Below are 25690 nucleotides of genomic sequence, written 5' to 3'. Positions count from 1 at the left end.
TTCACCAGGACCCTTTGTGATATTTTTCATGTTTCATACAAACTAAAGTGATACACAACATACGCAGTGCTAAACACAGATATTTACATGTTTCTAAGAGTTTGATAACGAAGCTGTTACCAACATCCTGCACCATGTTCTTGTTCTTGTTCAAAATGGGAAAAACACAAGACTAGTTTCAAATAATCAGCGTCTGCTGTTTATTAGATAAGCCGCATGCATTATGATCCCTCAGTACAATACAATCATTTTCTGCTTGAACTGCATTCAAAACAATTGAGCCAATATTTTCAGCTTATATGGCTGAAACATTTTGAAATGATGAGCTTCCAACAATGAGTAAAAGATGTGGAGAGTTTGGAAACATCCCATTAAGAAAGAGAAATCAAACATTTGGATTCATTTTAATGAGCTCAGACTTGTTGAAAATGCAGAGGAGCTGGTTGTGAACTGAGCTTCAGAGAAAAACAACATATTGATATTCACTCTGAAACTTTGAGTGTAAAAAGACAGAAAAACAACATGTGGATCCTGTAATAATGGGAGCTTCCATCTTTAAAGGACTGAAGAGGAAGAAGTTTACAAGGAATCATTTAGAACAGTTTCAAACATCAACTGATTGAATCCATGAATCTGAAAACATGTTTCTGTGTGAAAGAGAGACATGTACAGACTGAACTATCTGTTCAACAGTCAGAGTGTTTCTCTAACAGGAGGACACTCTTTAAACTAGGGCTGCTCGATTATGGCAAAAATGATAATCACGATTATTTTCACTGACATTGAGATCTCGATTATTTGACGATATTTATTTAACAATAACAATGTGTTGAATAATGACTTTAAAGATTGTCAAAAAATAATATAAAATAGTGCAAATACTGATAACAGTGCAAATGTTTGCAAAATAAAAATAAATGAAAAATGTAAACATCTGTGTTTAGTGAACTGTGCAGTGTTGCTCTGTGGTGCAGCTAAGACACTGTAGCAAAGTTTACACACTATGTCTACTTGATCCACGTCTGACCCCTCAAACCCATAATGTTTCCACACCACTGAAGTTTTTTTTACCTCTCTTTTCAACCAATGGCAGTCACTCTCCTCTCCAAATAACTTCGGCTTAGCTTTCCGAGCTTCCCTCGGGTCCGCTTAATTAGCGGTCCCCAACCCCCGGGCCTCGGACCGGTACGTGAATCGTTTGGTACCGGGCCGCGAGAGTTGAGGCTCAGGTGTGAAATGTATAGTTTTCAGGGTTTTTATCAGTGTTCAGCGTTATTTTGTTATCATTTTTATCATTTACTCGGTTTTCCTTGGTCTTTTCACGTGTGTTAGGAATAAATTTTCTTTTTTTCGGTACCGGTACTAGTTTTATTTTGTTGTATTTATCCGCGACACCTTAAAGGCCGGTCTATGACAATATCGTCGGGCATAAACCGGTCCGTGACGCAAAAAAGGTTGGAGACCGCTGCTCTTAATTGTTGTGACGCGTGTTCGAAATGCAGGGAGGTGCGCTCGATTTGCCACACGGAGCAGCGCGAGAGTAAAGCACGAGGGAGGGGCTAATAATCGGCTCGGTCATTTTTAATGATCGTTGAAAGCCCAGATCGTAATCGAGATTAAAATTCGATTAATTGAGCAGCCCTACTTTAAACTCAGCTCAGCACAGGGACACTGAGGAACCAAGATACCTGAATCTAAACCCAGGATAAAGAGTTTCAGTGAATGTGGTGCTAAAGGTGTGAATATGAATCAGATTGTCAGAGGAGACTCTGTAGAAGGACAGAGTGCCGGCAGGAACGTCCACATACACCGCTACTCTGTTAGAGACAGAGATGGAGGAGGAGATGGATGTTCCTCTGCTATTGTGCCAGACAGAATGAGGACCATCATCGTAGCAGATCAGGCTCCAGGACTGATCATTGTAACCAAACCAACAATCTTTACTGTCTCCTTTCCTTCTGATTCTTCTGTAACTCACTGACATATAAACCCCTCCTTTCCACTCGACCTCCCAGTAACAGCGACCAGTCAGACCATTTTTACACAGCAGCTGAGGCCAGTAATCAAATCTGTCTGGATGATCAGGAAATGACTGAACCTCCTCCACATGTGCCACCTTCCTGTTGTTGTCAGACAGTTGGAGTTTTGTGTGTACTGTGTTTGCATCGACTGTGAGTTGACAGGAATCTGATGGAGAGAACAAACACAATCCAGCTGCAGTTATTGATCATCTGTTCATTGATTGACTCCTGACATCAGAGATGTAAATGAGTGATGTGACAGTTTGAAGATGGTTGAATGTGTGCTGCTTTGTTTTCATGAATCACATTAAAAACCCACTTACATTTCCTCAGACCTGGTCTCAACCACTGGACTCCAGCAGGCTCCACCCTGAAAGGAGGGGGGGGGGGGGTGTCAGACCAGCACAGTCTCTTTCAGCATACACAACTGGACATTACATGGCTCTCATATACATACTGTTAGACACTGATAAAGGAACAGTGCAACATTTTCACGAATACACTTATGAGGAAAACATTGAGACAACAGTTTATCCTGCCCCGGATAGGTTTACTGAGGCCCACAGCCAGAAGAGGGGACATGGGCCCATCCTCCTGCAGGCCCACCACCCGCATGAGGTGCCGTAGGGGTCGGGTGCATTGTGTGCCGGGAGACAGCCAGGAGCAGATGCCCTGGCGGACCGATCCCCGGCTACCAAAATTGGCAATTGGGACATGGAATGTCACCTCTCTCGTGGGGAATGAGCCTGAGTTAGTGCATGAGGTTGAGAGGTACCGGCTAGATATAGTCGGGTTCACCTCTACGCATGGCTTGGGCTCTGGAACCAGTCTCCTGGAGAGGGGGTGGACTCTGTCTCAGTCTGGCGGGCTGGGGTGTGTATGCTACTATCCCCTCGGCTTGCTGCCTGTACATTGGGGTTCTTCCCGGTGGATGAGAGGGTTTGTTCTCTGCGCCTTAGGTTCAGGGAACAAGTCCTGATTGTCATTTGCACTTATGCGCCGAGTTGCAGTTCAGAGTACCCAGCCTTCTTGGAGTCCCTGGGTGGGGTGCTCCACCTGAAGACTCTGTTTTCCTACTGGGAGACTTCAATGCTCACGTGAGTAATGACAGCGAGACCTGGAGGGGCGTGATTGGGAGGAACGGCCTCCCTGATCTGAACCCAAGTGGTGTTTTCTTATTGGACTTCTGTGCAAATCACAATTTGGCCATAGCAAACTCCTTGTTCGAACATAAAAGTGTCCATAAGTGCATGTGGCACCAGGACCCTCTAGGCCACAGGTCGATGATTGATTTTGTAATCGTATCACCAGACCTGCGACCATATGTTCTGGACACTCAGGTAAAGAGAGGGGCTGAGCTGGGGAGGACGCTGGACAGACCCAGTGCGCCTAAACATGTAGTGAGGGTGTGCTGGGAACGCCTCCCAGAGGCCCCAGTCCGTGAAATCTTCAACACACACCTCCGGCAGAGCTTCAACAGCATCCAGAGGGAGACTGGGGACATTGAGTCCTAATGGACCATGTTCAGCATCTCCATTGCCAAAGCTGCAGCATTGAGTTGCAGCCGCAAGGTGGTTGGTGCCTGTCGTGGTGGTATTCCCCAAACCAAATGGTGGACACAAGAGGTGAAGGGAGCCACAAGGCTGAAGAAGGAATCCTGTCAGGCTTGGTTAGCCTGTGGGACTTTGGAGGCAGCTGACAGGTACCGACAGTCAAAGTGGATTGTGGCTGAGGCAGTGGCTGAAGCAAAAATTTGGGTGTGGGAGGAGTTCGGAGAGGCCATGGAAAAAGACTTTTGGACTGCCTCAAAGAGATTCTGGTAAACTGTCAGGCGTCTACCAGTATTGTGGATAGTGTTGGTGGAGCGCTGCTGACTTCGACTGAGAAAATAGTCGGACGGTGGAAGGAATACTTGGACGACCTCCTTAATCCCACTGACACGTCTTCCAAGGAGGGAGCAGAGTCTGGGGATGAGGGGGATGACCCGCCAATTTACGGGGGCGAAGTCACTGAGGCAGTTAAACAACTCCTTGGTGGCAGAGCCCTTGGTGTGGATGATGTCCTCCCCGAGTTCATGAAGGCTCGGGATGTTGTAGGGCTGTCCTGGTTGACACGCCTCTACAATGTTGCGTGGAGATCAGGGGCAGTACCCCTGAACTGGCAGACCAGGGTGGTGGTCCCCATTTTTAAAAAGGGGGACTGGAGGGTGTGTTCCAACTACATTGGGAATCACACTCCTCAGCCTCCCTGGGAAAGTCTATACAAGGGTGCTGGAAAGGAGAGTTCGTCCGCTAGTCGAACCTCGGATACAGGAGGAACAATGCGGTTTTCGTCCTGGTTGCGGAACACTGGACCAGCTCTTTATCCTCTCAAGGATACTTGAGGGGGCATGGGAGTTTGCCCAACCAGTCTACATGTGTTTTGTGGACTTGGAGAAGGCATTCGACCATGTCCCTCGGGGTGTCCTGTGGGAGGTGCTATGGGAGTATGGGGTGTCTGGCCCATTGCTACGGGCTATTTGATCCCTATACAACCATTAAGAGCTCGGTTCACATTGCCGGCAATAATTCGGACTTGTTCCCTGTGGGGGATAAGCTCCGCCAGAGCTGCCCTTTGTCACCAATTCTGTTCTTAATTTTTATGAACAGGATTTCTAGGCGCAGCCAAGTGGCGGAGGTCTTTCACGTAGGTGGTCTAAGAATCTCATCTCTGCTTTTTGTGGATGATGTGGTTCTGTTGGCTTCATCGGTTGATGGCCTCCAGCTCACTCTGGAACGGTTCACAGCCGTGTGTGAAGCAGTGGGAATGAGGATCAGCACCTCGAAATCCGAGGCCACGGTTCTCAGCCAGAAAAGGATGGAGTGCCCACTCTGGGTTGGGGACGAGTTCCTACCCCAAATGGAGGAGTTTAAGTATCTCGGGGTCTTGTTTGTGAGTAATGGGAGAAGGGAGCTGGAGATCGACAGACGGATTGATGCTGCAGCCGCTGCACCAGTCCGTCGTGGTGAAGAGAGAGATGAGCGCAAAAGTGAAGCTCTCAATTTACCTGTCTGATCTACGTCCCTACCCTCACCTATGGTCACATGCTGTGGGTAGTGACCAAAAGAACAAGATCACAGATACAAGCAGTGGAAATGAGCTTCCTCCGACAGTGGCTGGTCTCTCCCTTAGAGATAGGAGAGGGTAGGGAAGTTCAGCCATCTGGGAGGGGCTCAGAGTAGAGCTGCTTCTCCTCCACATTGAAAGGAGCCAGCTGAAGTGGTTTAGGCATCTGACAAGGATGCATCCTGGGCGCTTCCTGGGTAAGGTGTTCTGGGCATGTTCCGGAACACCTCACCCAGTGACTTTGAGGACTGGTGCCAGCAGAACTACCTCCAGATCAACACAAGAAAAACCAAGGAGCTGATGGTAGACTTCCACAACCAAAAACATCCTCTACTTCAACCACTAAACATCCAAGGTATGGACATTTTGAGGCTGTGGTACCTTGGTGTACATCTGAACAATAAACTTGACTGGACTCACAATTTAAAAACCCTCTACAGAAGAGGGGAGATCAGGCTGTACCTGCTGTGGAGACTGAGGTCTTTCGGAGTGAAGGGCCCACTCCTGAAGACCTATGACTCTGTGGTGGCCTCAGCCATCTTTTACGGTGTGGTCTGCTAGGGCGGCAGCATCTCTACTGGTGACAGGAAGAGACTGAACAGCCTGATCCAGAGGGCCAGCTCTGTTCTAGGATGCCCTCTAGACCCAGTGGAGGTGGTGAGTAAGAATGGAGAAAGGAGAATGGTGGCTAAGATGTCATCCCTGTTGGACAACATAGCCCACCCCATACATGGGACCCTGACAGAACAGAGCAGTGCTACCCAAGATGTGGGACAGAGATGGCTGCTACCTTTACAGGGAAAGACTCAGCTGAACATTTCTATCTATTTCACACCTTGGCTCATGTGGTGAGGCACATAATTAATAATGGGTCAACGACCCTTTTTAGGGATAAACAAATTTTAAATTAAATTAAATACCTAAGTCTCTCCAAAATTTTATTTTAGAACTGAAGAAGCTTCTCATATGAAATGTCTGCAAGAAAAAGCCCAGTTGCTCTTTTCAAGCTCCTTAGATTGTCTGTAATGAGCAAGCACTTCCCTTCATTTGTGACATCTGCATGAAACAATCAGGAACTGAATGTAGGACACAGCAGATGTTTTCAACTTTTCCTCCTCTATCAGACATTCTCTCCATACCTGAGAGTGTCTAGTCTCCAATGTGGATCCTTCAGTCCAGCCAACAAACTCTGGACTGAGTCTCCTGGATGATTGTAGCTCAGGTCCAGCTCTCTCAGATGGGAGGGGTTGGAGCTCAAAGCTGAAGCCAGAGAAGTACACCCTTCCTCTGTGATCAGACAGCCTGATAGACTATATAAACACACACAAAAAAACCAATACATTTGTTAAAACTTCACTAAAGGCTTATTTTCAATTATTTTTATGGATAAAATACCCATTCAAATTCAAATTTTATTTGTCACAAACAAATGAATGATAGTCAAATGCCAAGTCCACAAGATACATGTAGACTTGTTGGATAAATTCCATGCACCCTCAAACACCTGAAGAAAACTTTGTGAGATTTCTTGTTTTATTTGTTTAAGAAGAAATAGACAATTTCATCAAATTCTGATATGTAATATTGTAATATTTTTTTTTATAGACCAAGGAAAACCAGTCATAACAGAGAATTTACACAGTTAGTAGGTAGTGTGCAATTTAGACATTTTTTGTTTGTTTGTTTGGTGTGTGTGTCAGAACAGTTGGACAATGATGGAATGTCACACACACTGCTGTTACGGCTGCCGTCGTGGGCTGGGATTATGACATGTAAATGTGAGTGTGCAGGTGCGCCTCCAGGAGTGGTGGATCCCGAAGATGGTACACCAGGAGTATAAGACGGCGCGGTTGAGGACGGCAATCATCCATCCTCGGTTTTACCCCAACCAGCTGGGGCTGCGACATGCCCTGTGTTGCTCTGCAAGTCATGAGGAAGTTCGAGTGGATCGCCTTTTCAGTTGGGTACAGTTTTCTCATGTTTAGTTAGTCAGGGAGGTAAGTGATTGTTGTTTAGTTATGTTTTTGGGGGCTACGTAAGCAATCGCTCCTCTGAGTTAGCTTCTCTTATTGTTGTTTACCGTTCTAGAAGCCAAGCAGGAATTCCTCCGTGTCAGCCCAGCTGATCTTGTTTTTGGACACACGGTACGCAGGCCGTTGCAATTACTTAAAGAGAAATTATTGTCCGAATCGCATCGGGTGGAGGATAATGTGTTGGATTATGTGTGTGCTTTTAAGGAATGTCTCTCTCGTGCAGTTGGCCCGCGACCACTTGAGGCGAGCCCAGGGCATTATGAAAGCACGTTTTGACAAGAAATCCGTGGTTCAGAATTTTGCCCCGGGGGAGAAGGTGCTGGTTTTGCTTCCAGTGACTGTGTCTAGCATTCGAGCTCAATTTTCTGGTCCTTATGAGGTGGATCGGAAAATAAGTGATACTAACTATGTCATTAAAACGCCTGATCGGAAGCGAAAGTTGCAAGTGTGTCATGTTAATATGCTCAAATGTTATGTGTCCAAAGAGCTCGCCACCGGTGATGTAATTTGCTCTGGGCACCACAGAGTACCACCCACAAGACGATGGTTTGATGGAAAAAAGTGGCTGTATACTGGGGGCTCGGAGATTGGAATTGCGAGATGTTGGCCACTTTGGAGTCCTCCCGCTCTCATTTGCCACCCCCTGCTCATAGGGATGTCCTTGCGTTAGTGAAAGCTCATCAACCTTTGTTTTCTGACTACCGTAGGCAAACATCTGTCCTGTGTCACGACATCACGGTGGAAACTGACAGGCCGATAAAACAGCACGCTTATCGTGTAAACACCACAAAGCGGAGCTTGATGCAGTAGGAAGTTGAATATCTCATTGAGCATGGCCTTGCTATTTCCAGTCATGACGCGTGGAGCTCGCCTTGTATTCTGGTAGCGATAGCGGACAATATTTCCAGAAAGTGAATGCGGTTACCAAACCAGACTCGTTTACGCTCCCGCGGATGGAAGATTGCCTCGATCGTGTTGGTTCTGCTCAGTATGTTACAAAGCTGGACCTATTAAAGGGGTACTGGCAGGTTCCATTAACACCTAGGGCTTTGGAGATCTCTGCCTCCAGGGGCGAGGGCACCTAGACCCGGTTTGTAGAGTACGCTTGGGGAGTGTGATCGTGTGTACAACGTCTCTTCATGTCTGTCTCCACGTTGGTTGAGTGTGGAGTAAGTGCATATGAGAGCATGAGGGTGGGAATGGATGTTTGTATCTGTGTGTGCCTGTATGTCTGTGTCTATATGTCAGGTTGGGTGTCAGGCGCCACCTCTCTGGGGACATCTCAGGCCCTCCAAGGTTTGGAGGCCTATCTCCCCCTACCACCACTTCCCCTGCCAGTGGCGGACCCCCTCAGACATCGGTGCGTTGGTGGTTCTTTGTGTCCGGGGATGGGCGTCCAGGTACACACCGGCTCACTCCTTGGCGGCCGCTTATCGGGGCCTGGAGCCTGGGGCTCGCTCGGGCCACTTCGGAGGTGGGGTGCCCCCGGCCTCTCGGCCTGGGGCTCGGTCACTCAGGCGCAGCTGGCTGCCGGCGGAGCTCACGGGCGCGTCACTGCAACTCCCCCTGGCTTCTGCTCCGCGGCTGCTGAGTGAGCCCTCATCTGGGACTCTCCTCAGCTCTTTCCGGGACAGTGGCGCAGCTGCCCCTCTGTTGGTCTTCCTTGGTCTCTTGTGTTCTGGGGGCCTCTGGATGTCTGGAGTTTTGATCTCCTCCACACCTGCTTCACACCCTGGAGGACGGGGCTGTGGCCCCCCCACACCCTCTAGCAGATTATTACATGAAGGAACCTTTTAAAAAAACAAAAAACAAGCGCGTCCATGCTCACAGGTGTACACACGGGTGATCACACCCACAAACTACACCCTTTTTGGCTCCTACCTCAAAGCACACTGTGTTCTGTTGATCTTATGTGCTGCACAATAATGTTTAACATTTAGTATTTACTGTCATATTCCCATATATCATTGTGATGTTGTTTATTCTATTACTCTTGTTCTCTTCTGCTTGCTTTCTTTTATCTTTCTCAGCAGGTGATCCAGGTGATTGATATATGCATTTTTTTTCTCTGCCCGTTCTGTTGGTTTTTGTCTTTTGCCCTTCTCCCCCGTCCCTCTTCTCAGCTGTTTCTCTTTCCCTCTTTCTTTCTCCCCTTCTTTCCCCCAGTCAAGTCTGTCCCGTATTCAGTAAGTGAAAATAAAATAAACAATAAAGGTGAATCAAATGGACCATTACGGCAAGGCTGGGATGGTCAGTTTGGTAAAGTAAATCCGTTGGGCATCTTTCTTTGCCTTTAGACAACAATTCTGATGGCAAAAGAGCCAAACGGGACAGGCCAAAAAAAAAGCACCTGCCTTATGCGGCAGGTGCTGTGTGGAGTGTCTAAGTGCGAGGCATACTTGGACGACGTGGTTGTCTATTTTACCTTGTGGCCTGAACATCTCGCAACACTTTCTGAGGTGTTTGGGCGGTTCAACGATGCCTCCCTCACGCTCAACCTTTCTAAATGTGAGTTCGGGAAGGCTACTATTACCTATTTGGGCAAGCAAGTGGGACAAGGGCAGGTATGGCCCGTGACTGAAAAAGTTCAGGCCGTTGTGGACTTTCCAGTGTCACAAACTCGGCACACGTTGCGTCGCTTTCTGGGCATGGTTCTATCGGGGGTTCTGTAAAAACTTTTGTTTTGATTCAGGGGAACACATTTTTTCCCTTGTAGTTTTGGCATTGGCTACGGTCCACGGTAGCCTGTGTTACTGTTCTTATAAATAAAAAATAAAAAAAACACCCGGTAACCAGATAACATATCGTCTCTGTCTTCTGTCGGAGGGATATTAAAATATGTTATATAGTTTCGTCTGGCTTGATCGCAAATGGTGTTCTATGACTTTTGATGGTTATAACCCTTTATACTTTTTATATATGAAATTTCTGCACAAATTTTGGTCCTATTGAAATGAATATGAAACTACAGTCCATCTAGTGGTATGAATGGCAAACTACAGTCATGGTGCGTTTGGCTTCCTCTAGTGAAAGAAAGGTAAACTATACTCAATAGCAGTACATTTTTGCTCTAGTTAATATTAGCGGCTAAAGTTTTAAATGATTTCTTAAACATGTTGGTGATTTAATGCTAAAAAATAAAAATAAAAAACATTGTTTTTAAGTGTTTTTTGTGAGATTTTAGGTTGTGTTAAGGCAGTACATCAAAATGAAAAAAACAAAGAAACTGCCAATTTAAACGTGAGGTTGTGTTGAATAGAATGCCAACAAACGAGACATTTTCTTTTAATGTAAAAGAATAGAAAGGTCACATTACAGTTAGTGAAAAATAGCCAGTTACACTTTTGATTTCTGAAGGGTAAATGACTGCTTGACTGTCTGAGTTCTAACCTGAGAGTTTCCAGTGTACAATATGGACTCTCCAGTCCTGCAGACAGAAGTTTCGCTCCCAAATCTCGCAGATCATTGTTACTCAGGTCCAGCTCCATCAGACTAGAGGACGGGGAGGTCAGAATTGAGGACAGAGCCGCACAGCTTCTCTCTGAGAGGTTGCAGCCACTTAGTCTGAAACAATTATTATTGAAAATAGTTTTATTGTTTCATGTAGACAAGAGAAATACACTTCATACAGGGAGTGCAGAATCATTAGGCAAATGAGTATTTTGTCCACATCATCCTCTTCATGCATGTTGTCTTACTCCAAGCTGTATAGGCTCGAAAGCCTACTACCAATTAAGCATATTAGGTGATGTGCATCTCTGTAATGAGAAGGGGTGTGGTCTAATGACATCAACACCCTATATCAGGTGTGCATAATTATTAGGCAACGTCCTTTCCTTTGGCAAAATGGGTCAAAAGAAGGACTTGACAGGCTCAGAAAAGTCAAAAATAGTGAGATATCTTGCAGAGGGATGCAGCAGTCTCAAAATCGCAAAGCTTCTGAAGCGTGATCATCGAACAATCAAGCGTTTCATTCAAAATAGCCAACAGGGTCGCAAGAAGCGTGTGGAAAAACCAAGGCGCAAAATAACTGCCCATGAACTGAGAAAAGTCAAGCGTGCAGCTGCCAAGATGCCACTTGCCACCAGTTTGGCCATATTTCAGAGCTGCAACATCACTGGAGTGCCCAAAAGCACAAGGTGTGCAATACTCAGAGACTGAATGTCAGAAATGTATATTTGTGAATGTGGAGATGTTATATTGGTTTCACTGGTAAAAATAAATAATTGAAATGGGTATATATTTGTTTTTGTTAAGTTGCCTAATAATTATGCACAGTAATAGTCACCTGCACACACAGATATCCCCCTAAAATAGCTAAAACTAAAAACAAACTAAAAACTACTTCCAAAAACATTCAGCTTTGATATTAATGAGTTTTTTGGGTTCATTGAGAACATGGTTGTTGTTCAATAATAAAATTATTCCTCAAAAATACAACTTGCCTAATAATTCTGCACTCCCTGTATCATTTTGTTACAAAAGTCTTTAAAATGAGTACATATTTACTTACAGAGCTTTGTTGGCGATGTTGACCACTGGCAGCAGCCTCAGAAAAGCCTCCTCTGAAGCAGAGTATTTCTTCAGGTCAAACACATCCAGCTCTTTTTCTGATGACAGTAAGATGAAGACCAGAGCTGACCACTGAGCAGGAGACAGTTTGTCTGTGGAGAGACTTCCTGAACTCAGGGACTGTTGGATCTCCTCCACTAGAGAACGATCATTCAGTTCATTCAGACAGTGGAACAGACTGATACTTTGCTCTACAGACAGACTGTCATTGATCTTCTTCTTAATGTACTGGACAGTTTCCTGATTGTTCTGTGAACTATTTCCTGTCTTTGTCAGCAAACCTTGTAGGAGAGTCTGATTGGTCTGCAGTGAAAGACCAAGGAGGAAGCGGACGAGCAAGTCCAGGTGTCCACTTGGACTCCGTAAGGCCTTGTCCACAGAACTCTGGTAGAAGTGTGTCTCTGCAGATTCTCTTGTTTCACGTGTCTGGGAGGTTGTTTGCTGTTCTTCCAGCAGATTGACTCCAGAGTTGATGAAGGTCAGATGGACATGAAGAGCAGCCAGAAACTCCTGCACACTCAGATGGATGAAGGAGAACAGTCTTTTCTGGTACAGTCCACTCTCCTCTTTAAAGATCTGTGTGAATACCCCGGAGTACACTGAGGCCGCTCTGATATCAATGACACACTCTGTCAGGTCTGATTCATAGAAGATCAGGTTTCCTTTCTGCAGCTGATCAAAAGCCAGTTTTCCCAGAGACTCAATCATCTTCCTGCTCTCTGGACTCCAGTGTGGATCTGTCTCAGCTCCTCCATCATATTTGATCTTCTTCACTTTGGCCTGAACCACGAGGAAGTGGATGTACATCTCAGTCAGGGTCTTGGGCAGCTGTCCTCCCTCTCTGGTTTCCAGCACATCCTCCAGAACTGTAGCAGTGATCCAGCAGAAGACTGGGATGTGGCACATGATGTGGAGGCTTCGTGATGTCTTAATGTGGGAGATGATCCTGCTTGCCTCCTTCTTATCTCTGAATCTCTTCCTGAAGTACTCCTCTTTCTGTGGGTCAGCAAACCCTCTGATTTCTGTCACCATACCAACACACTCTGGAGGGATCTGATTGGCTGCTGCAGGTCTTGTGGTTATCCAGACGCGAGCGGAGGGAAGCAGCTTGCCCCTGATGAGGTTTATCAGCAGCACATCCACTGAGGTGGACTTTCTAGGGTCAGTTAGGATTGTAGTTTTGTGGAAGTCCAGAGGAAGTCGACACTCATCCAGACCATCAAAGATGAACACAACCTGGAAGTCTTCAAAGCTGCAGATTTCTGCTTCTTTGGTTTCAGTAAAGAAGTGATGAACAAGTCCCACCAAGCTGAACTTTTCCTCTTTCAGCACATTCAGCTCTCTGAAAGTGAATGGAAATATGAACTGGATGTCCTGGTTGGCTGTGTCTTCAGCCCAGTCCAGGCTGTATTTCTGTGTTAAGACTGTTTTCCCAATGCCAGCCACTCCCTTTGTCAGCACTGTTCTGATTGGTTCATCTCTTCCAGGTGAGCCTTTAAAGATGTCTTCTTGTCTGATTTTTGTCTCTGCTCTGTCTGGTTTCCTGAAGGCCATTTCAATCTGTCTGACCTCATGTTCATCATTGACCTCTGCAGTCCCTCCCTCTGTGATGTAGAGCTCTGTGTAGATGTGATTCAGAAGGGTTGGGTTTCCTGCTTTAGCGATGCCCTCAAACACACACTGGAACTTCTTCTTCAGGGTAGATTTAAGTTTACACTCACTCCAATAGACGTCTCTATTAGAAGTTCCTAAAAGAAAGAATAATTCAATTCAATTTTATTTATATAGCGCCAAATCACAACAACATTCGCATCATTGTACAGCAGAATAGACAACAAATATCAGTCCAGAATTTTTATATTTATGTTTGACTATCACTTTAGGGTTAGACATTAGTAAACAACCTGTTCAACCAGCAGCTTAAATCTTTATAGAAATCCTCTTACTCTTGTGCAGAAGGTCAGCTAGTTCATCCTGCTTCATTCTCCTTAAAAAGTCCAATGTGATCTTCACAAATGCCTCTCTGCTGCTATTCCTCTGCTCCTCGTCCTCACCCACTTTCTCTTCAACCGTTCTCTGACCTTCCAAGTATTTCAGATAATCTGGACTGACAACTTTTTGAATCTTCTTCAGTTCATTCTTCACAAAAGTGATGATGTTGTCCTGCAGTAGCTGGAATAGAGTATTGTGTCAATTAATATGTTACATTACAACCTCAACTGGTGGTGCAGTGGAAGAAGAGAGGAACAATGAACAGAGGGAGACCAGGAACAACAGACAGAAATAGCCAGGAGATATGAAGGTGTTGTCATAATCATATTTCTGTTGCAGTCCACAGCATATTTTGATTCTGGAAACAGAGTGAATATTGCTACATCATGGTAATTGTAGTCAGTATGTTCAAGGGAGGTTGTTAAATTGGAATGTTTAAAAAAAGAAAAAAGAAATCAAATTCTGAGATCAGATAACTCAACTTTGCATTGTTTAGAGTGGAATAAATGCTATAATAATATGATAAATAACTTTTTCTAAAGTTTTCCAATCATTTATCCAGCTTACATAGTTTATTAGACACTACCATGACAGCCAAAAATTAAAGGACCTGTCTGTAGCAATATGTGTCAAGGTGGTCATGGGTATAGATAAAATTACAAACACATTTTTTTGACCAGCCCAGCTGCTAAAGCTCATTGTTTATTTGAAACAGTGTTTAGTTGTGCTTCTAACTTGTCTTATCTTTCAATTAATACTACGAAAAACTAATACTTGCAATATGTTTGAAGTATAAATAGCCGTTCTTTTTGAGAAATGACTGAATAGAATAGATGTTGAACATGTACAGACCATAAATATGGAGTCCAGCTGTGTTTGATGCTGCTGGGTAGACTGACTTCTGGGAACCTCTGAGCTCTGCTGGCCCACTCTGTGGAGGAATCATGAAGAATTAGTTCAACACAGGAGAAAGATCAATATTTGAAATGCTGAGTTTTGGCTCTCAGAAAACACCATCTTAATGCTGCTGGCAAAAACAAGAAAAAGAAAAAAAGAAGAGAAATGGAAAAGGAAAAAAACCAGCTTACACCACTAAATACCTGGAGCTCTTACAAGAATAAAGACTGGTAAATCTTTTGTAATATTTCCAATGGTCTAATTATCTTAACTGTAATGACACAGATGACATGTGTCATTAGTGTTTTCTAACCTGCCAGGATTAAGGCACAGAGTTAGCCATCCATACCTGACTCCTTGGAAACTACATAACTCTCTGTGTAGTTTCTCAGTCATCCAGGTCATGGAGCTTGCAAGACAGTGATTGTAATAGCAGTCTAGCGAGGAAGGACCGGTTAGCAGGTCCAGCGGCCATGTGGTGTGGAACTTGAAGCCAGTCAGTTAAATCAATCAACAGACCCATACTTAAGTGTCACTATCAGGCGAGCATTTCAGGCTAAGGGAAGCATGTATAATTGTGAGAGGCCATAAGAAGATCATTTGTAACCTTCACTAAAGCTGTTTCTGTGCTGTGCTGAGCTCTGAAACCTGACTGAAACTCTTCAAATAAGCCATTCCTCTGCAGATGATCTGTTAGCTGTTTGACAACTACTCTTTCAAGGATTTTTGACATGAAAGGAAGGTTGGAGATTGGCCTATAATTAGCTAAGACTGCTGGGTCTAGAGATGCTTTTTAAGTAAAGGTTTAACTACAGCCAGATTGAAGGCCTGTGGTACATAGCCGATTATTAGAGATAGGTTGATCATATTTAAGATTGAAGCATTAAGAGATTAGAGATTACTCTTATTTTTCATAAGTGCACAAATCGTACTCCAGAATAGATTATTTTTTGCTTGATTCTAAATTTATGTCTAAAGTTGTATGCTCAACTTATCATAACATATTGATCTGGGATCACTCTCCAACCTCTTTAGTCCTGGACTTCTGTGGTACGAAACAACAGGGTTACTGGCGTTTTCACCCGTCACTCCTGTGTGAGACATCCTTTTGCCAATTTATGACAACTAAAATATCAGATTTCTTGGAAGCTAATGATAAACATTTCTGATTCGATTTTATGGGGAACATTTAAAGTGGTAATGCGAGGAGAAATTATTTCTTTTGAATCTTCGTTAAAAAAAAAGAACGCTGGAAACGCCTGTTCGAAATAGAAGCTGAATTAACACAGAACAGGACCACAAGGCCTCCTCTTGTCCCTCTTTTTTTCCAAGACATAATTAAAAGGAAGTTTGAGTATAACACAATTTTATCTAGTCAAGTAACAGATCAGCTATTTAGGATCAGACAGAAGCATTTTCAGTTTGGAGATAAGCCCCATAAGCTTCTTTCTCGGCAGCTAAGAGGCCTACAGGCCAGTAGGGCTATACACAAAATTTAATCAAGATCAGGCGAAATTTTAATTAGCCCTAAAGCTATTAATGAGCGATTTAGAGAATATTATGAAGAGCTCTATATGTCGAAATCATGGGGCAATATTACTGATTGGTTAGGGAAGCTGGATCTCCCGAAAATGAATGACGTTGCACGAGAGGCTTTAAACTCAGATATTACTATTGAAGAAGTTTCGAAAGCTATTAAGTAATTCCCCAATGGAAAGTCCCGAGGCCCAGATGGGTTTGGCATTGAACTGTATAAAAAATACTCTGAAAAGGTGGCCCCGCTTTTATTGAGAATGTTTAAGCATTCTTTCCATATTCAAAGATTTCCCCATACGCTATATGAAGCTAATATTTCTTTGTTATTGAAAGAAGGAAAGGATGAAACAGAATGTCCCTCTTATCGACCTATTGCTTTGTTGAATTTGGATATGAAAATTTTCACTAAAATTTTGGCAAACAGATTAAATGGACATGTTGGATGAATTATCCATCCGGATCAAACTGGGTTTGTCCCCCAGAGGTTTTTCTTCTTTAATGTTCGAATGTTGATGAACACTATGTATCATAGGCACTAGGGAGGTTCCAAGATCGCAGTACTGAGCTTAGATGCTGAAAAGGCGTTTGACCAGGTCGAGTGGGCCTATATGCTTCGGTACTGGAGAAGTTTGGTTTAGGCGAACAGTTTATATCATGGGTTGATATGATATATAGACATCCCTCTTCTTCCATTCTTATTAACCAAGATAGATCAGCGCCTTTTCTTTTTTTACACCACGGGACACGACAAGGCTGCCCTTTGAGCCCTTTGCTCTTCGCAATTTCTATTGAACCTCTTGCAGTAGCCATTAGGAATGAGCCCTCTATTGACCCTGTCCGATTGGGGAATATCAAGCACTACATTTCTTTATATGCGGATGATGTTGTTTTGTTCTTGTCAAATCCTGAGCAATCTGTTCCTGTACTTTTAGATGTGGTGAGGTCATTTGGGGAAATCTCAGGTTATACAATTAATTGGCAGAAGAGTGAGTTTGTGGCTTTAACTGCAATTTTGAAAGTTTTGCCTTTTAAAATTACAGACAGATTGAAATACTTGGGTGTTATTTTGCCTAAGGTTCCTAAATCGATGTTTAAGTTGAATTATCTTAAACAAGTTGAAAAATTGAAAAAGGACATTGAGAAATGGAGGGCTCTACCTATTCCCATGGTAGGTCGCATTAACGTAATTAAAATGGTTTCCCTTCCTAAATTTCTATATTTATTTTTAAATTTACCTATTTTTTTGAATAAGCAATTTTTTAAAGTGATCGACTCAGTAGTATTACCATTTGTTTGGGGCTTTAAAACTCACAGGATATCAAAAGTTCATCTATGTACTGTAAGTCTAAACTTAAGGGTGGATTTGCTCTGCCACTGTTTCAGTTTTATTATTGGGCTGCAAATGCTAGAACTCTTGCTTACTGGCAGGAAGGGTACAAAAAGGTCATGTCTGCCGATACCGCACCTTGGGTGGTCATAGAGAGTGGTGGGGTTGAGAATAGTTCCCTCCCTGCTCTTCTTTTTTCATCCTCTAATCCACGAACCAAGGTCAATAATTTTATAGTTTCGAACTGCGTTAAAATCTTTAGTCAGAACAAAAAAGGTTGTGCTCTACCAGATACTTCGATCCATACTCCAATATATTGTAATCATGCATTTCCACCCTCATGTTTAGACGCCTCTTTTGAGGTCTGGACACAGAAAGGTATTATTACTGTCAAAGACTTATTTATTGACAGGCAGTTTGCATCATTTACCCAGTTGCAGAACAAGTTCTCTCTCCCCGCATCACATTTCTTTCATTATTTACAGATAAGAAACTATGTTCGTCAGAGTACTCTTAATTTTCCATCTCTTCCGGAAGAGGGGTCAATTTTTACACTCTTCTGAGCTCCCCGGATTCTAAAAAGTTGGTTTCTGGTTTTGTGAAAGCTTTTTCTGAGTATTTAAATTTTGAATCTGACTTTTTGAAGATGGCATGGGAGGAGGAGCTTGGTTTGCAAATAGGAGATGAGGTGTGGGAGAGGAGTCTGTGTAGGATCCATTCTTGCTCTATAAATGTAAGGCATCAGTTAATTCAATTCAAAGTGCTTCACAGACTTCATTATTCAAAAACTAAACTGCACAGGATTTGTGATATATGATCGTTGTAAACTTGGAGAAGGTTCTCTCACTCATTTATTTTGGACTTGTCCCAAATTGCTTAACTATTGGTTGGACATTTTAAAATATTTTTCTGGTATTTATAATTGCACATTAGAGCCGGACCCAATAATTGCATTGTTTGGAACTTCCTCTTCCCTTTTACACCTCAGCCCTGCTGCACAAACTGCAGTTTTGTTCGGAATGGTAATTGCTAAGAAAATTATCTTGACTCTCTGGAAGTCGGATATTGTACCTCAATTCAAAATGTGGCAAACAGAACTGAGTGCTCTACTACATATGGAGAGAATTAGGTACACATTAGCGGACAAACTTAGTAATTTCTTTGATGTGTGGCAGCCATTTTTAGACCATGTATTAAAGCAAAGTCCTGTTTGATCGATCACCAATAACTCGGCCTACCACCTTAGTGTTTTATTTCTGTTTATTGCCAGTTGAAGTAATTTTGAATAATTTACAATAGTAATTTTACTAGTAATACTACTTCAACTGATGTTGAAGTAGTATTTTTGTCGTTGCAGTGTAATATTTTGTCTTATTTGTGTGTTTTAGCCCTTGTTGTTATGTTGTCTGTTTTTTGTTTTTTTTGTGTCTTTCTTTTTTCCTTATATCAAAACATCTCAATAAACATACTTACCAAAAAAGATTGAAGCATTAATTAATGGCAGGACTTCTTTGAGCAGTTTTGTAGGAATGGGGTCTAAAAGACACGTTGATGGTTTGGAGGAAGTAATTATTGAAGTTAACTCAGAAAGATCAATTGGAGAAAAAGAGTCTAACTTAACATCAATGGTACTAAGAGTAGCTGTAGATAATATTACATCTGTGGGATGATTATTGGTAATTTTTTCTCTAATGATAAAAATTTTATTTGTGAAGAAGTTCATGAAGTCATTACTAGTTAACGTTAAAGGGATGGTTGGCTCAAAAGAGCTCTGACTGTTTGTCAGCCTGGCTACAGAGCTGAAGAGAAACCTGGGGTTGTTCTTATTTTCTTCAATCAGTGATGAATAGTAAGATGTTCTGGCTTTGCGGAGGGCTTTCTTATAAAGCAGCAAACTATTTCTCCAGGCTAAATGATGATCCTCTAGATTTGTGACACGCCATTTCCTCTCCAGATTACGAGTCATCTGCTTTAGGGTACGTGTTTGAGAATTATACCACGGAGTCAGGTACTTCTGATTAGAGACCTTAGTTTTCACAGGAGCTACAGTATCCAGTGTTAAACATAGAGAGGAGGCAAAGTTATTAACAAGATAATCGACCTCTGTTGGGGTAGCGTTCGGGTAGCTGCTCTGCTCTGTGTTGGTACAGGGCATTGAAGATGATAACAGTGGGTGGATTATATTCTTAAACTTAGTTACAGCCCTTTCAGAAAGACATCTACTTTGATAAAGTCTACTCTCCACCGCTGTGTAATCAATTATTGTAAATGTAAATGTTATCAGGAAATGATCAGACAGGAGAGGGTTTTCAGGAAACACTGTTAAATGTTCAGTTTCTATGCCATATGTTAAAACAAGATCTAGAGTGTGATTAAAGTGGTGGGTGGGTTCTTTTACATTTTGAGATACTTCAATTGAGTCTAATGAAAAAATTATATGCCATGTTGAGGCTGTCATTTTTAGCATCTACATGGATGTTAAAATCACCCACAATAATTACTTTATCTGAGCTGAGCACTAAATCAGATAAAAGGTCTGAGAAATCAGACAGAAACTCTGTGTAAGGTTTATACATAGGCTGGTGTGAAAAATTGCTGCCACACCGCCCCCTCGGCCTGTGATTTGAGGTTTCCAGTTCCAGGTCACTGTTCGTGTGGTCGAATGGCTTCTGTTTAGGACTATGCTTCCTCCTCACCGTGACCCAGCCGCCCTCTTTCCCCAGCTGCTTGGGGTCTGCCGGGGAACAGGTAGCGGGGCCTACGCCATCTTCGGCTGCACAGGGGCCTGCTACAGGGGCCTGGCTAGCTACGGGTGTATCGGGGGGGAACCAAGTCTCCAATTCAGTAATCCTGGCCTCCAGAGCTGCAAATATGCTACATTTGTTACAAGTATCATTACTGCTAAAGGAGGCCGAGGAGTAACTAAACATCTGACACAATGAGCAAGAAAGTGCAGGAGGAACTGGTGAAGAAGCCGTGGTGCTAACGAGTCGGCTACGAGCTAAGCTAAGCTAATGAAACAGTAGAGACACAGTGAGTGAATACTTTGGCTGTAAATTATTTGCCAAGTCCGTTAACTATTGCACCTCCTCTCTATATGCTGACGAGACCCACCACAGTCGTGTCATCGGAAAACTTGATGATGTAGTTTGAACCGTGCATTGCTGCACAGTTGTGAGTCAGCTGAGTGAACGGCAGTGGGCTGAGCTGAGCCCTTAGGGGCTCCATTGCTCAGTGTGGTGGTGTTGGAAATGCTGTTACCGATCTGGACTGTCTGAGGCCTCTCCATCAGAAAGTCTAGGATCCAGTTACGGTAGGTGTTCAGACCCAGCAGGCTCAGTTTTCCAATCAGGTGCTGAGGAACGACTGTGTTGAATGCTGAACTGAAGTTTATGAACAGCATTCACACATGTGTCCTTATTGTCCAAGTGGCTGAGAGCAAAATGTAGGGTGGTGGCAATGGCTTCGTCTGTTGACCAGTTTGGGCAATAGGCAAACTGCAATGAGTCCAAGATGGTGGTAGCAGGGCCTTAATATGCCTCATAATGAACCACTCGATGCACTTGACCATGATGGGTGTGTGTGCAACAGAAACACCTCCTAGAACATCCATTCTGTACATTCTGATTGCTGTGTTTTTTGAAACAGTCCAACACACACCGCTTCACATATAAACATAGAAATGTGTGTGAAAAAGAGCTGAGCTGACATTAAACATGATGGAGATTTATTCACAAACACTGAGTCACAGCAACATTTACACACACATTACCTCTCTGCAGGAGGACACGTGCCTGATTTAAAATTAATGACTTTATTTCACTGGTGTTTCTTCACAAAGCAAATATTTCATTCTGTTGTGGCATTTTATTTCCAGTAATTCATGCAGTATTAAAATTTGTAATGTGAAGGTTCCTCAGCCGGATCCCAAACAACTACATTAACCACTTTGGAGAAGACCAAATTTTTTTTTAATATGTTTTACTTCTGGTTTGCTTAAGGCGATTTTCAGTTGTTTAGAACCCAAAGGCTTGTTTTTAAGAGACAGTTTAAAGGGGATTGAGGGAATGATGTGTTTGCACTGCAGTTTATATCCAACAACATCAAGCAGTTAAATCAAAGAGTTCACAGCTCACCTCACTGCAGCAGACAGAGGCTGGACTTTAAAATCAATAATGTCAGCTTTAGACCGGTCACTCTTTAAGGAGACAGAGCTGGGTCCAGGTTCATGTTTGCATTTAGTTCCCCGTTGGTTCCTGTGAATAATGATGGAGCAGTGATGTGAGTGCTGAGCTGTGACATGGAGAAGAGTCATGGACAGTTAGAGATGGTCATCTCACCTCTGAGCTTTGGTCTGGCTCTCATGTTCCCCACACAGAGTGCTTTTAGAGGGAGGGACTCCCTCCTCTCTGTCCTCACACTGATCCATGCTGCTCAGCTCACACACACTTTCTACCTGCAGAGGAAACACAAATCATTCATGTGCACATCAACTGAAATCCTCCTTTCCATCATGTGTGCCGGGGGGGGGGGGGGGGGGGGGGGGGGGTCTCTGTGCCCTGAGTGCTCACCTCCTCCTTTTTCCTTTTATATGAAAGAACTTTCTCGTGGGAAATTCAGACCTACCAGCTTCAGTGGCTACATATACTGATGTCTGAAAGTGTTTTAAATTATCCTTAAAGTCTGGCCTTTCCACTGAGTTTGGTTCTATAAACAGAATCTATGATCATCTCCTCCACCTGCTGCTGTGGAGATTCAGAGAAATAAATCTATCATAAGAAAAGAGAAGATAGAAAAAAGAAACTGATCTTATCTTTTGTTATTGGATTTCTCTGTTTGGGAAATATTCCACTCATTCCACTTAACCTGGGTAGTGAATTAAATCAGGGCTTTTTTTATCAAGTCCTAGAGACACTAACATGAAAACATGTTGAGCAGCTCTCTGACATGAAGAACACGCTTTAGCGTCTTTTGAATTTTTGTGTGTTGGATGTTGATGGTGTGTGAGCAAACTTGTAACAGTTATTTCAGTTAACTTAAGTCAAAAATGATGTTAGCCTTCATATAGATGTGATCTCCCTTTGGACCTCAAAGCTGAGCCTCACATGTTTTTGGTCCTGGGATTTTGATACAGCAAAGCAAAACTGTCAGAGTTTAAATACTCATGCTTGAAGATGAGGAATCATATGCAGACATTAGATACAGAAGGACTTATAATGTGGAGGGAGCTGCTTATTGGGGTTAAACCCAAGAAAAAAGAACACAAGCAGCTCCCTCCTCTATGTGACATCATACTCATGAGGAGGGAAACAAGCTTTTTTATGATGTTGGGTGCTTTAGCCAAGGATACTTCATAAAAGTTCAAACAAACAAAACTAGTAACCCCATGCAGCACAGCTGACCTTTGTGAAGTATCAACAATAACAACATGCTATTTAACAGAGCCATATAAAGACTAACATACATCAGCAGTTTATTTGATTTGCACCCTAATTCACTGATCTGATTTATGTTATGTAAATATAAATGTCCCACGTCCTGTTATAACGCTAAAGACAAACTGCTAAAGAAGGAAACAAAGCAAACTTAGAGTTTCTTCAAACGCACACCAACTACAGGCTCCACGCCACACCCGGACACTAAACACGGACACACAGGTGAGCTGCTTCCTGGAAGGAGGCGGGTTTAAACCTGAAGCTCAGCTCAGGAGGGTTGGAGCAGAGCCAACAGTTGATGTCTCCACTTTCTTCTTCTTCTTTTTTGAAGAACAAGTTGAATCTATATCTAACTGTTACACCCCGGCCTAGGCAACCGGGGTGCAACGTAGAAAAATAAAGATAAGGAAAATAAAAATAAGGTAAAAACGCACGAGAAAAAAACTAATACGGGTTTCCACAAAAATCATCCCAAAACGACCACTATTTTCTTTAAAGCAAAATGATATTTATTTACAACGCAAGGCGCCAAACTATTTACAACGGGGGGGGGAAGAAGATCGCGACCATGACAACTGACACACAGGGCTTAAATACATGGAGGGAACAATCAGGGAATGGACAACAAGAGGGAAACACAGCTGGGGCAAATCAGAACTGATGAGACAAGGAAACGTAAACTGAACACACTAAGATGACACAGACTTTCAAAGTAAAGTAGGAAACACATAACAGTCACGCAAAAACAACACATTACCAACGCCAAATCGTCAATCCCGGAGGAGCACCTAGACACTCAAATCCACACACAATTACGGTCACAGCCGTAACACCCCCTTACCCAAGAATTAACATTAACCCCAAAATGTTTAATTCAAGGAGACAGTGCTCTAGACAGGGTGTCAGCCAATACGTTATCCTTCCCTTTCTTGTAACTGATCCCCAAGTTAAAATCTTGCAACAACAAGGACCAGCGCATAAGTCTTTGATTGGAGTTGCACATTTGGGAAAGGAACATCAGTGGGTTGTGATCGGTAAACACCTGCACAGGCAGCACACTTGACCCAGCATAGACCTAACATACCCCCCACCCAAAAAAACAAACATTTAAAACATACAACCCCAACGAAAAAAGTTCGTTCCATGTCCAGCCCATACGGCACCGGCCACCGTCCCGCAGGCGACGCTGATGACTGGACGGGTCCTCCAGTGGAAACGGAAAACCGGAGCGGGCCCTCGGATCCTCCAGCGAAGACAAACGAAGCTGATGAAGGCTGGAGCGGTCCCTCGGACACTCCAGCGAAGGCGGATGAAGGCTGGAGCGGTCCCACGGACCCTCCAGCAGACGACGAAGGCTGGGGCGGTCCCTCGGATCCTCCAGCGAAGGTGGATGAAGGCTGGAGCGGTCCCACGGACCCTCCAGCAGACGACGAAGGCTGAGGCGGTCCCTCGGACCCCCCAGCGAAGGCAAATGAAGACTGAAGCGGTCCCACGGACCCTCCAGCGGAGGCAGATGAAACTGATGGAGGCTGGAGCGGTCCCCCTGACCCTCCAGCAGACGACGAAGGCTGAGGCGGTCCCTCGGACCCCCCAGCGAAGGCAAATGAAGGCTGGAGCGGTCCCTCGGACCCTCCAGCGAAGACGACGAAGGCTGGAGCGGTCCCTCGGACCCTCCAGCGGATCCCGGACGAGCCCCCATATGTTACACCCCGGCCTAGGCAACCGGGGTGCAACGCAGGAAAATAAAAATAACGCAAAAACACACGAGAAAAAAACTAATACGGGTTTCCACAAAAATCATCCCAAAACGACCACTATTTTCTTTAAAGCAAAATGATATTTATTTACAACGCAAGGCGCCAAACTATTTACAACGGGGGGGGAAGAAGATCGCGACCATGACAACTGACACACAGGGCTTAAATACATGGAGGGAACAATCAGGGAATGGACAACAAGAGGGAAACACAGCTGGGGCAAATCAGAACTGATGAGACAAGGAAACGTAAACTGAACACACTAAGATGACACAGACTTTCAAAGTAAAGTAGGAAACACATAACAGTCACGCAAAAACAACACATTACCAACGCCAAATCGTCAATCCCGGAGGAGCACCTAGACACTCAAATCCACACACAATTACGGTCACAGCCGTAACACTAACACACATGTAAACAAAACATTCGTTTATGATGTCCGCTCTCCGTCTGCTGCTGTCCCTGCGAATAAAAAGTCCCGGAGCTCTCCGGTCGAGCTCAGCCAACATTCAGCGTGTTTTATCTGATCACACACACTTAGAGAAAATGGCGGACACACACTCGTTGAAAAACATTACACACTGACTTTAATGGAGAGACCGGAAATACAAACACAGTTTGTTGTGTGAAGAAATCCAACATGAGCTGAACAAACAGTAAAGTTCCTAAAGACAAACTGTTAAAGGAGGAAACAAAGCAAACTTACAGTTTCTTCAAACATACACACCAACAACAAGCTCCACTCCACGAAGCTCAGGAAAGTGAAAGTAAACTTTGAGCAGGACGGAAACACCCAGAGAGGCGTTTGAGGACACTCACGAGCATCGAAACACTGTGTGCTGCGTTCAGGTGCACCTCAGAAACTCCCAGATTGTTGGCAGGTCGTGATTTATTTCGGTTTTCCTGTTTGAAGCACAAACATCATGCATCACTTTGTTGTTCTTCTTCCTGCAGCGTTTGAATATTTCAGCACTAAACGGATGTTTGTTCAAAGCTCATTTCAACCTGTTGA

At 43.7% G+C, this 25690-nt stretch overlaps 1 protein-coding gene across 1 annotated transcript; it reads right to left on the bottom strand.

Annotated features, from left to right (window-relative positions):
* Positions 1-176: 176 nt before the first annotated feature.
* On the bottom strand, positions 177-25429 carry LOC146578047 (protein NLRC3-like). Its single transcript, XM_085256223.1, has 10 exons — positions 25385-25429; positions 21824-21939; positions 21620-21739; positions 14576-14654; positions 13678-13903; positions 11673-13479; positions 10550-10723; positions 6266-6436; positions 2345-2391; positions 177-2187 (listed from the first exon to the last, which is right to left on the bottom strand). The coding sequence occupies exons 1-10, from the start codon at positions 25397-25399 to the stop codon at positions 1658-1660; spliced, it is 3285 nt and encodes a 1094-aa protein (XP_085112349.1). The 5' UTR covers positions 25400-25429; the 3' UTR covers positions 177-1657.
* Between the last annotated feature and the right edge of the window lie 261 nt (positions 25430-25690).

The sequence above is a fragment of the Mchenga conophoros genome, linkage group LG3 (genome assembly GCF_057382185.1).
Source record: "Mchenga conophoros isolate Kocher_MC1m ecotype Shallow Benthic linkage group LG3, M_conophoros_male_GT1.1, whole genome shotgun sequence".
Taxonomy (NCBI): domain Eukaryota; kingdom Metazoa; phylum Chordata; class Actinopteri; order Cichliformes; family Cichlidae; genus Mchenga; species Mchenga conophoros.
This window is presented reverse-complemented; position numbering and strand designations above follow the sequence as displayed.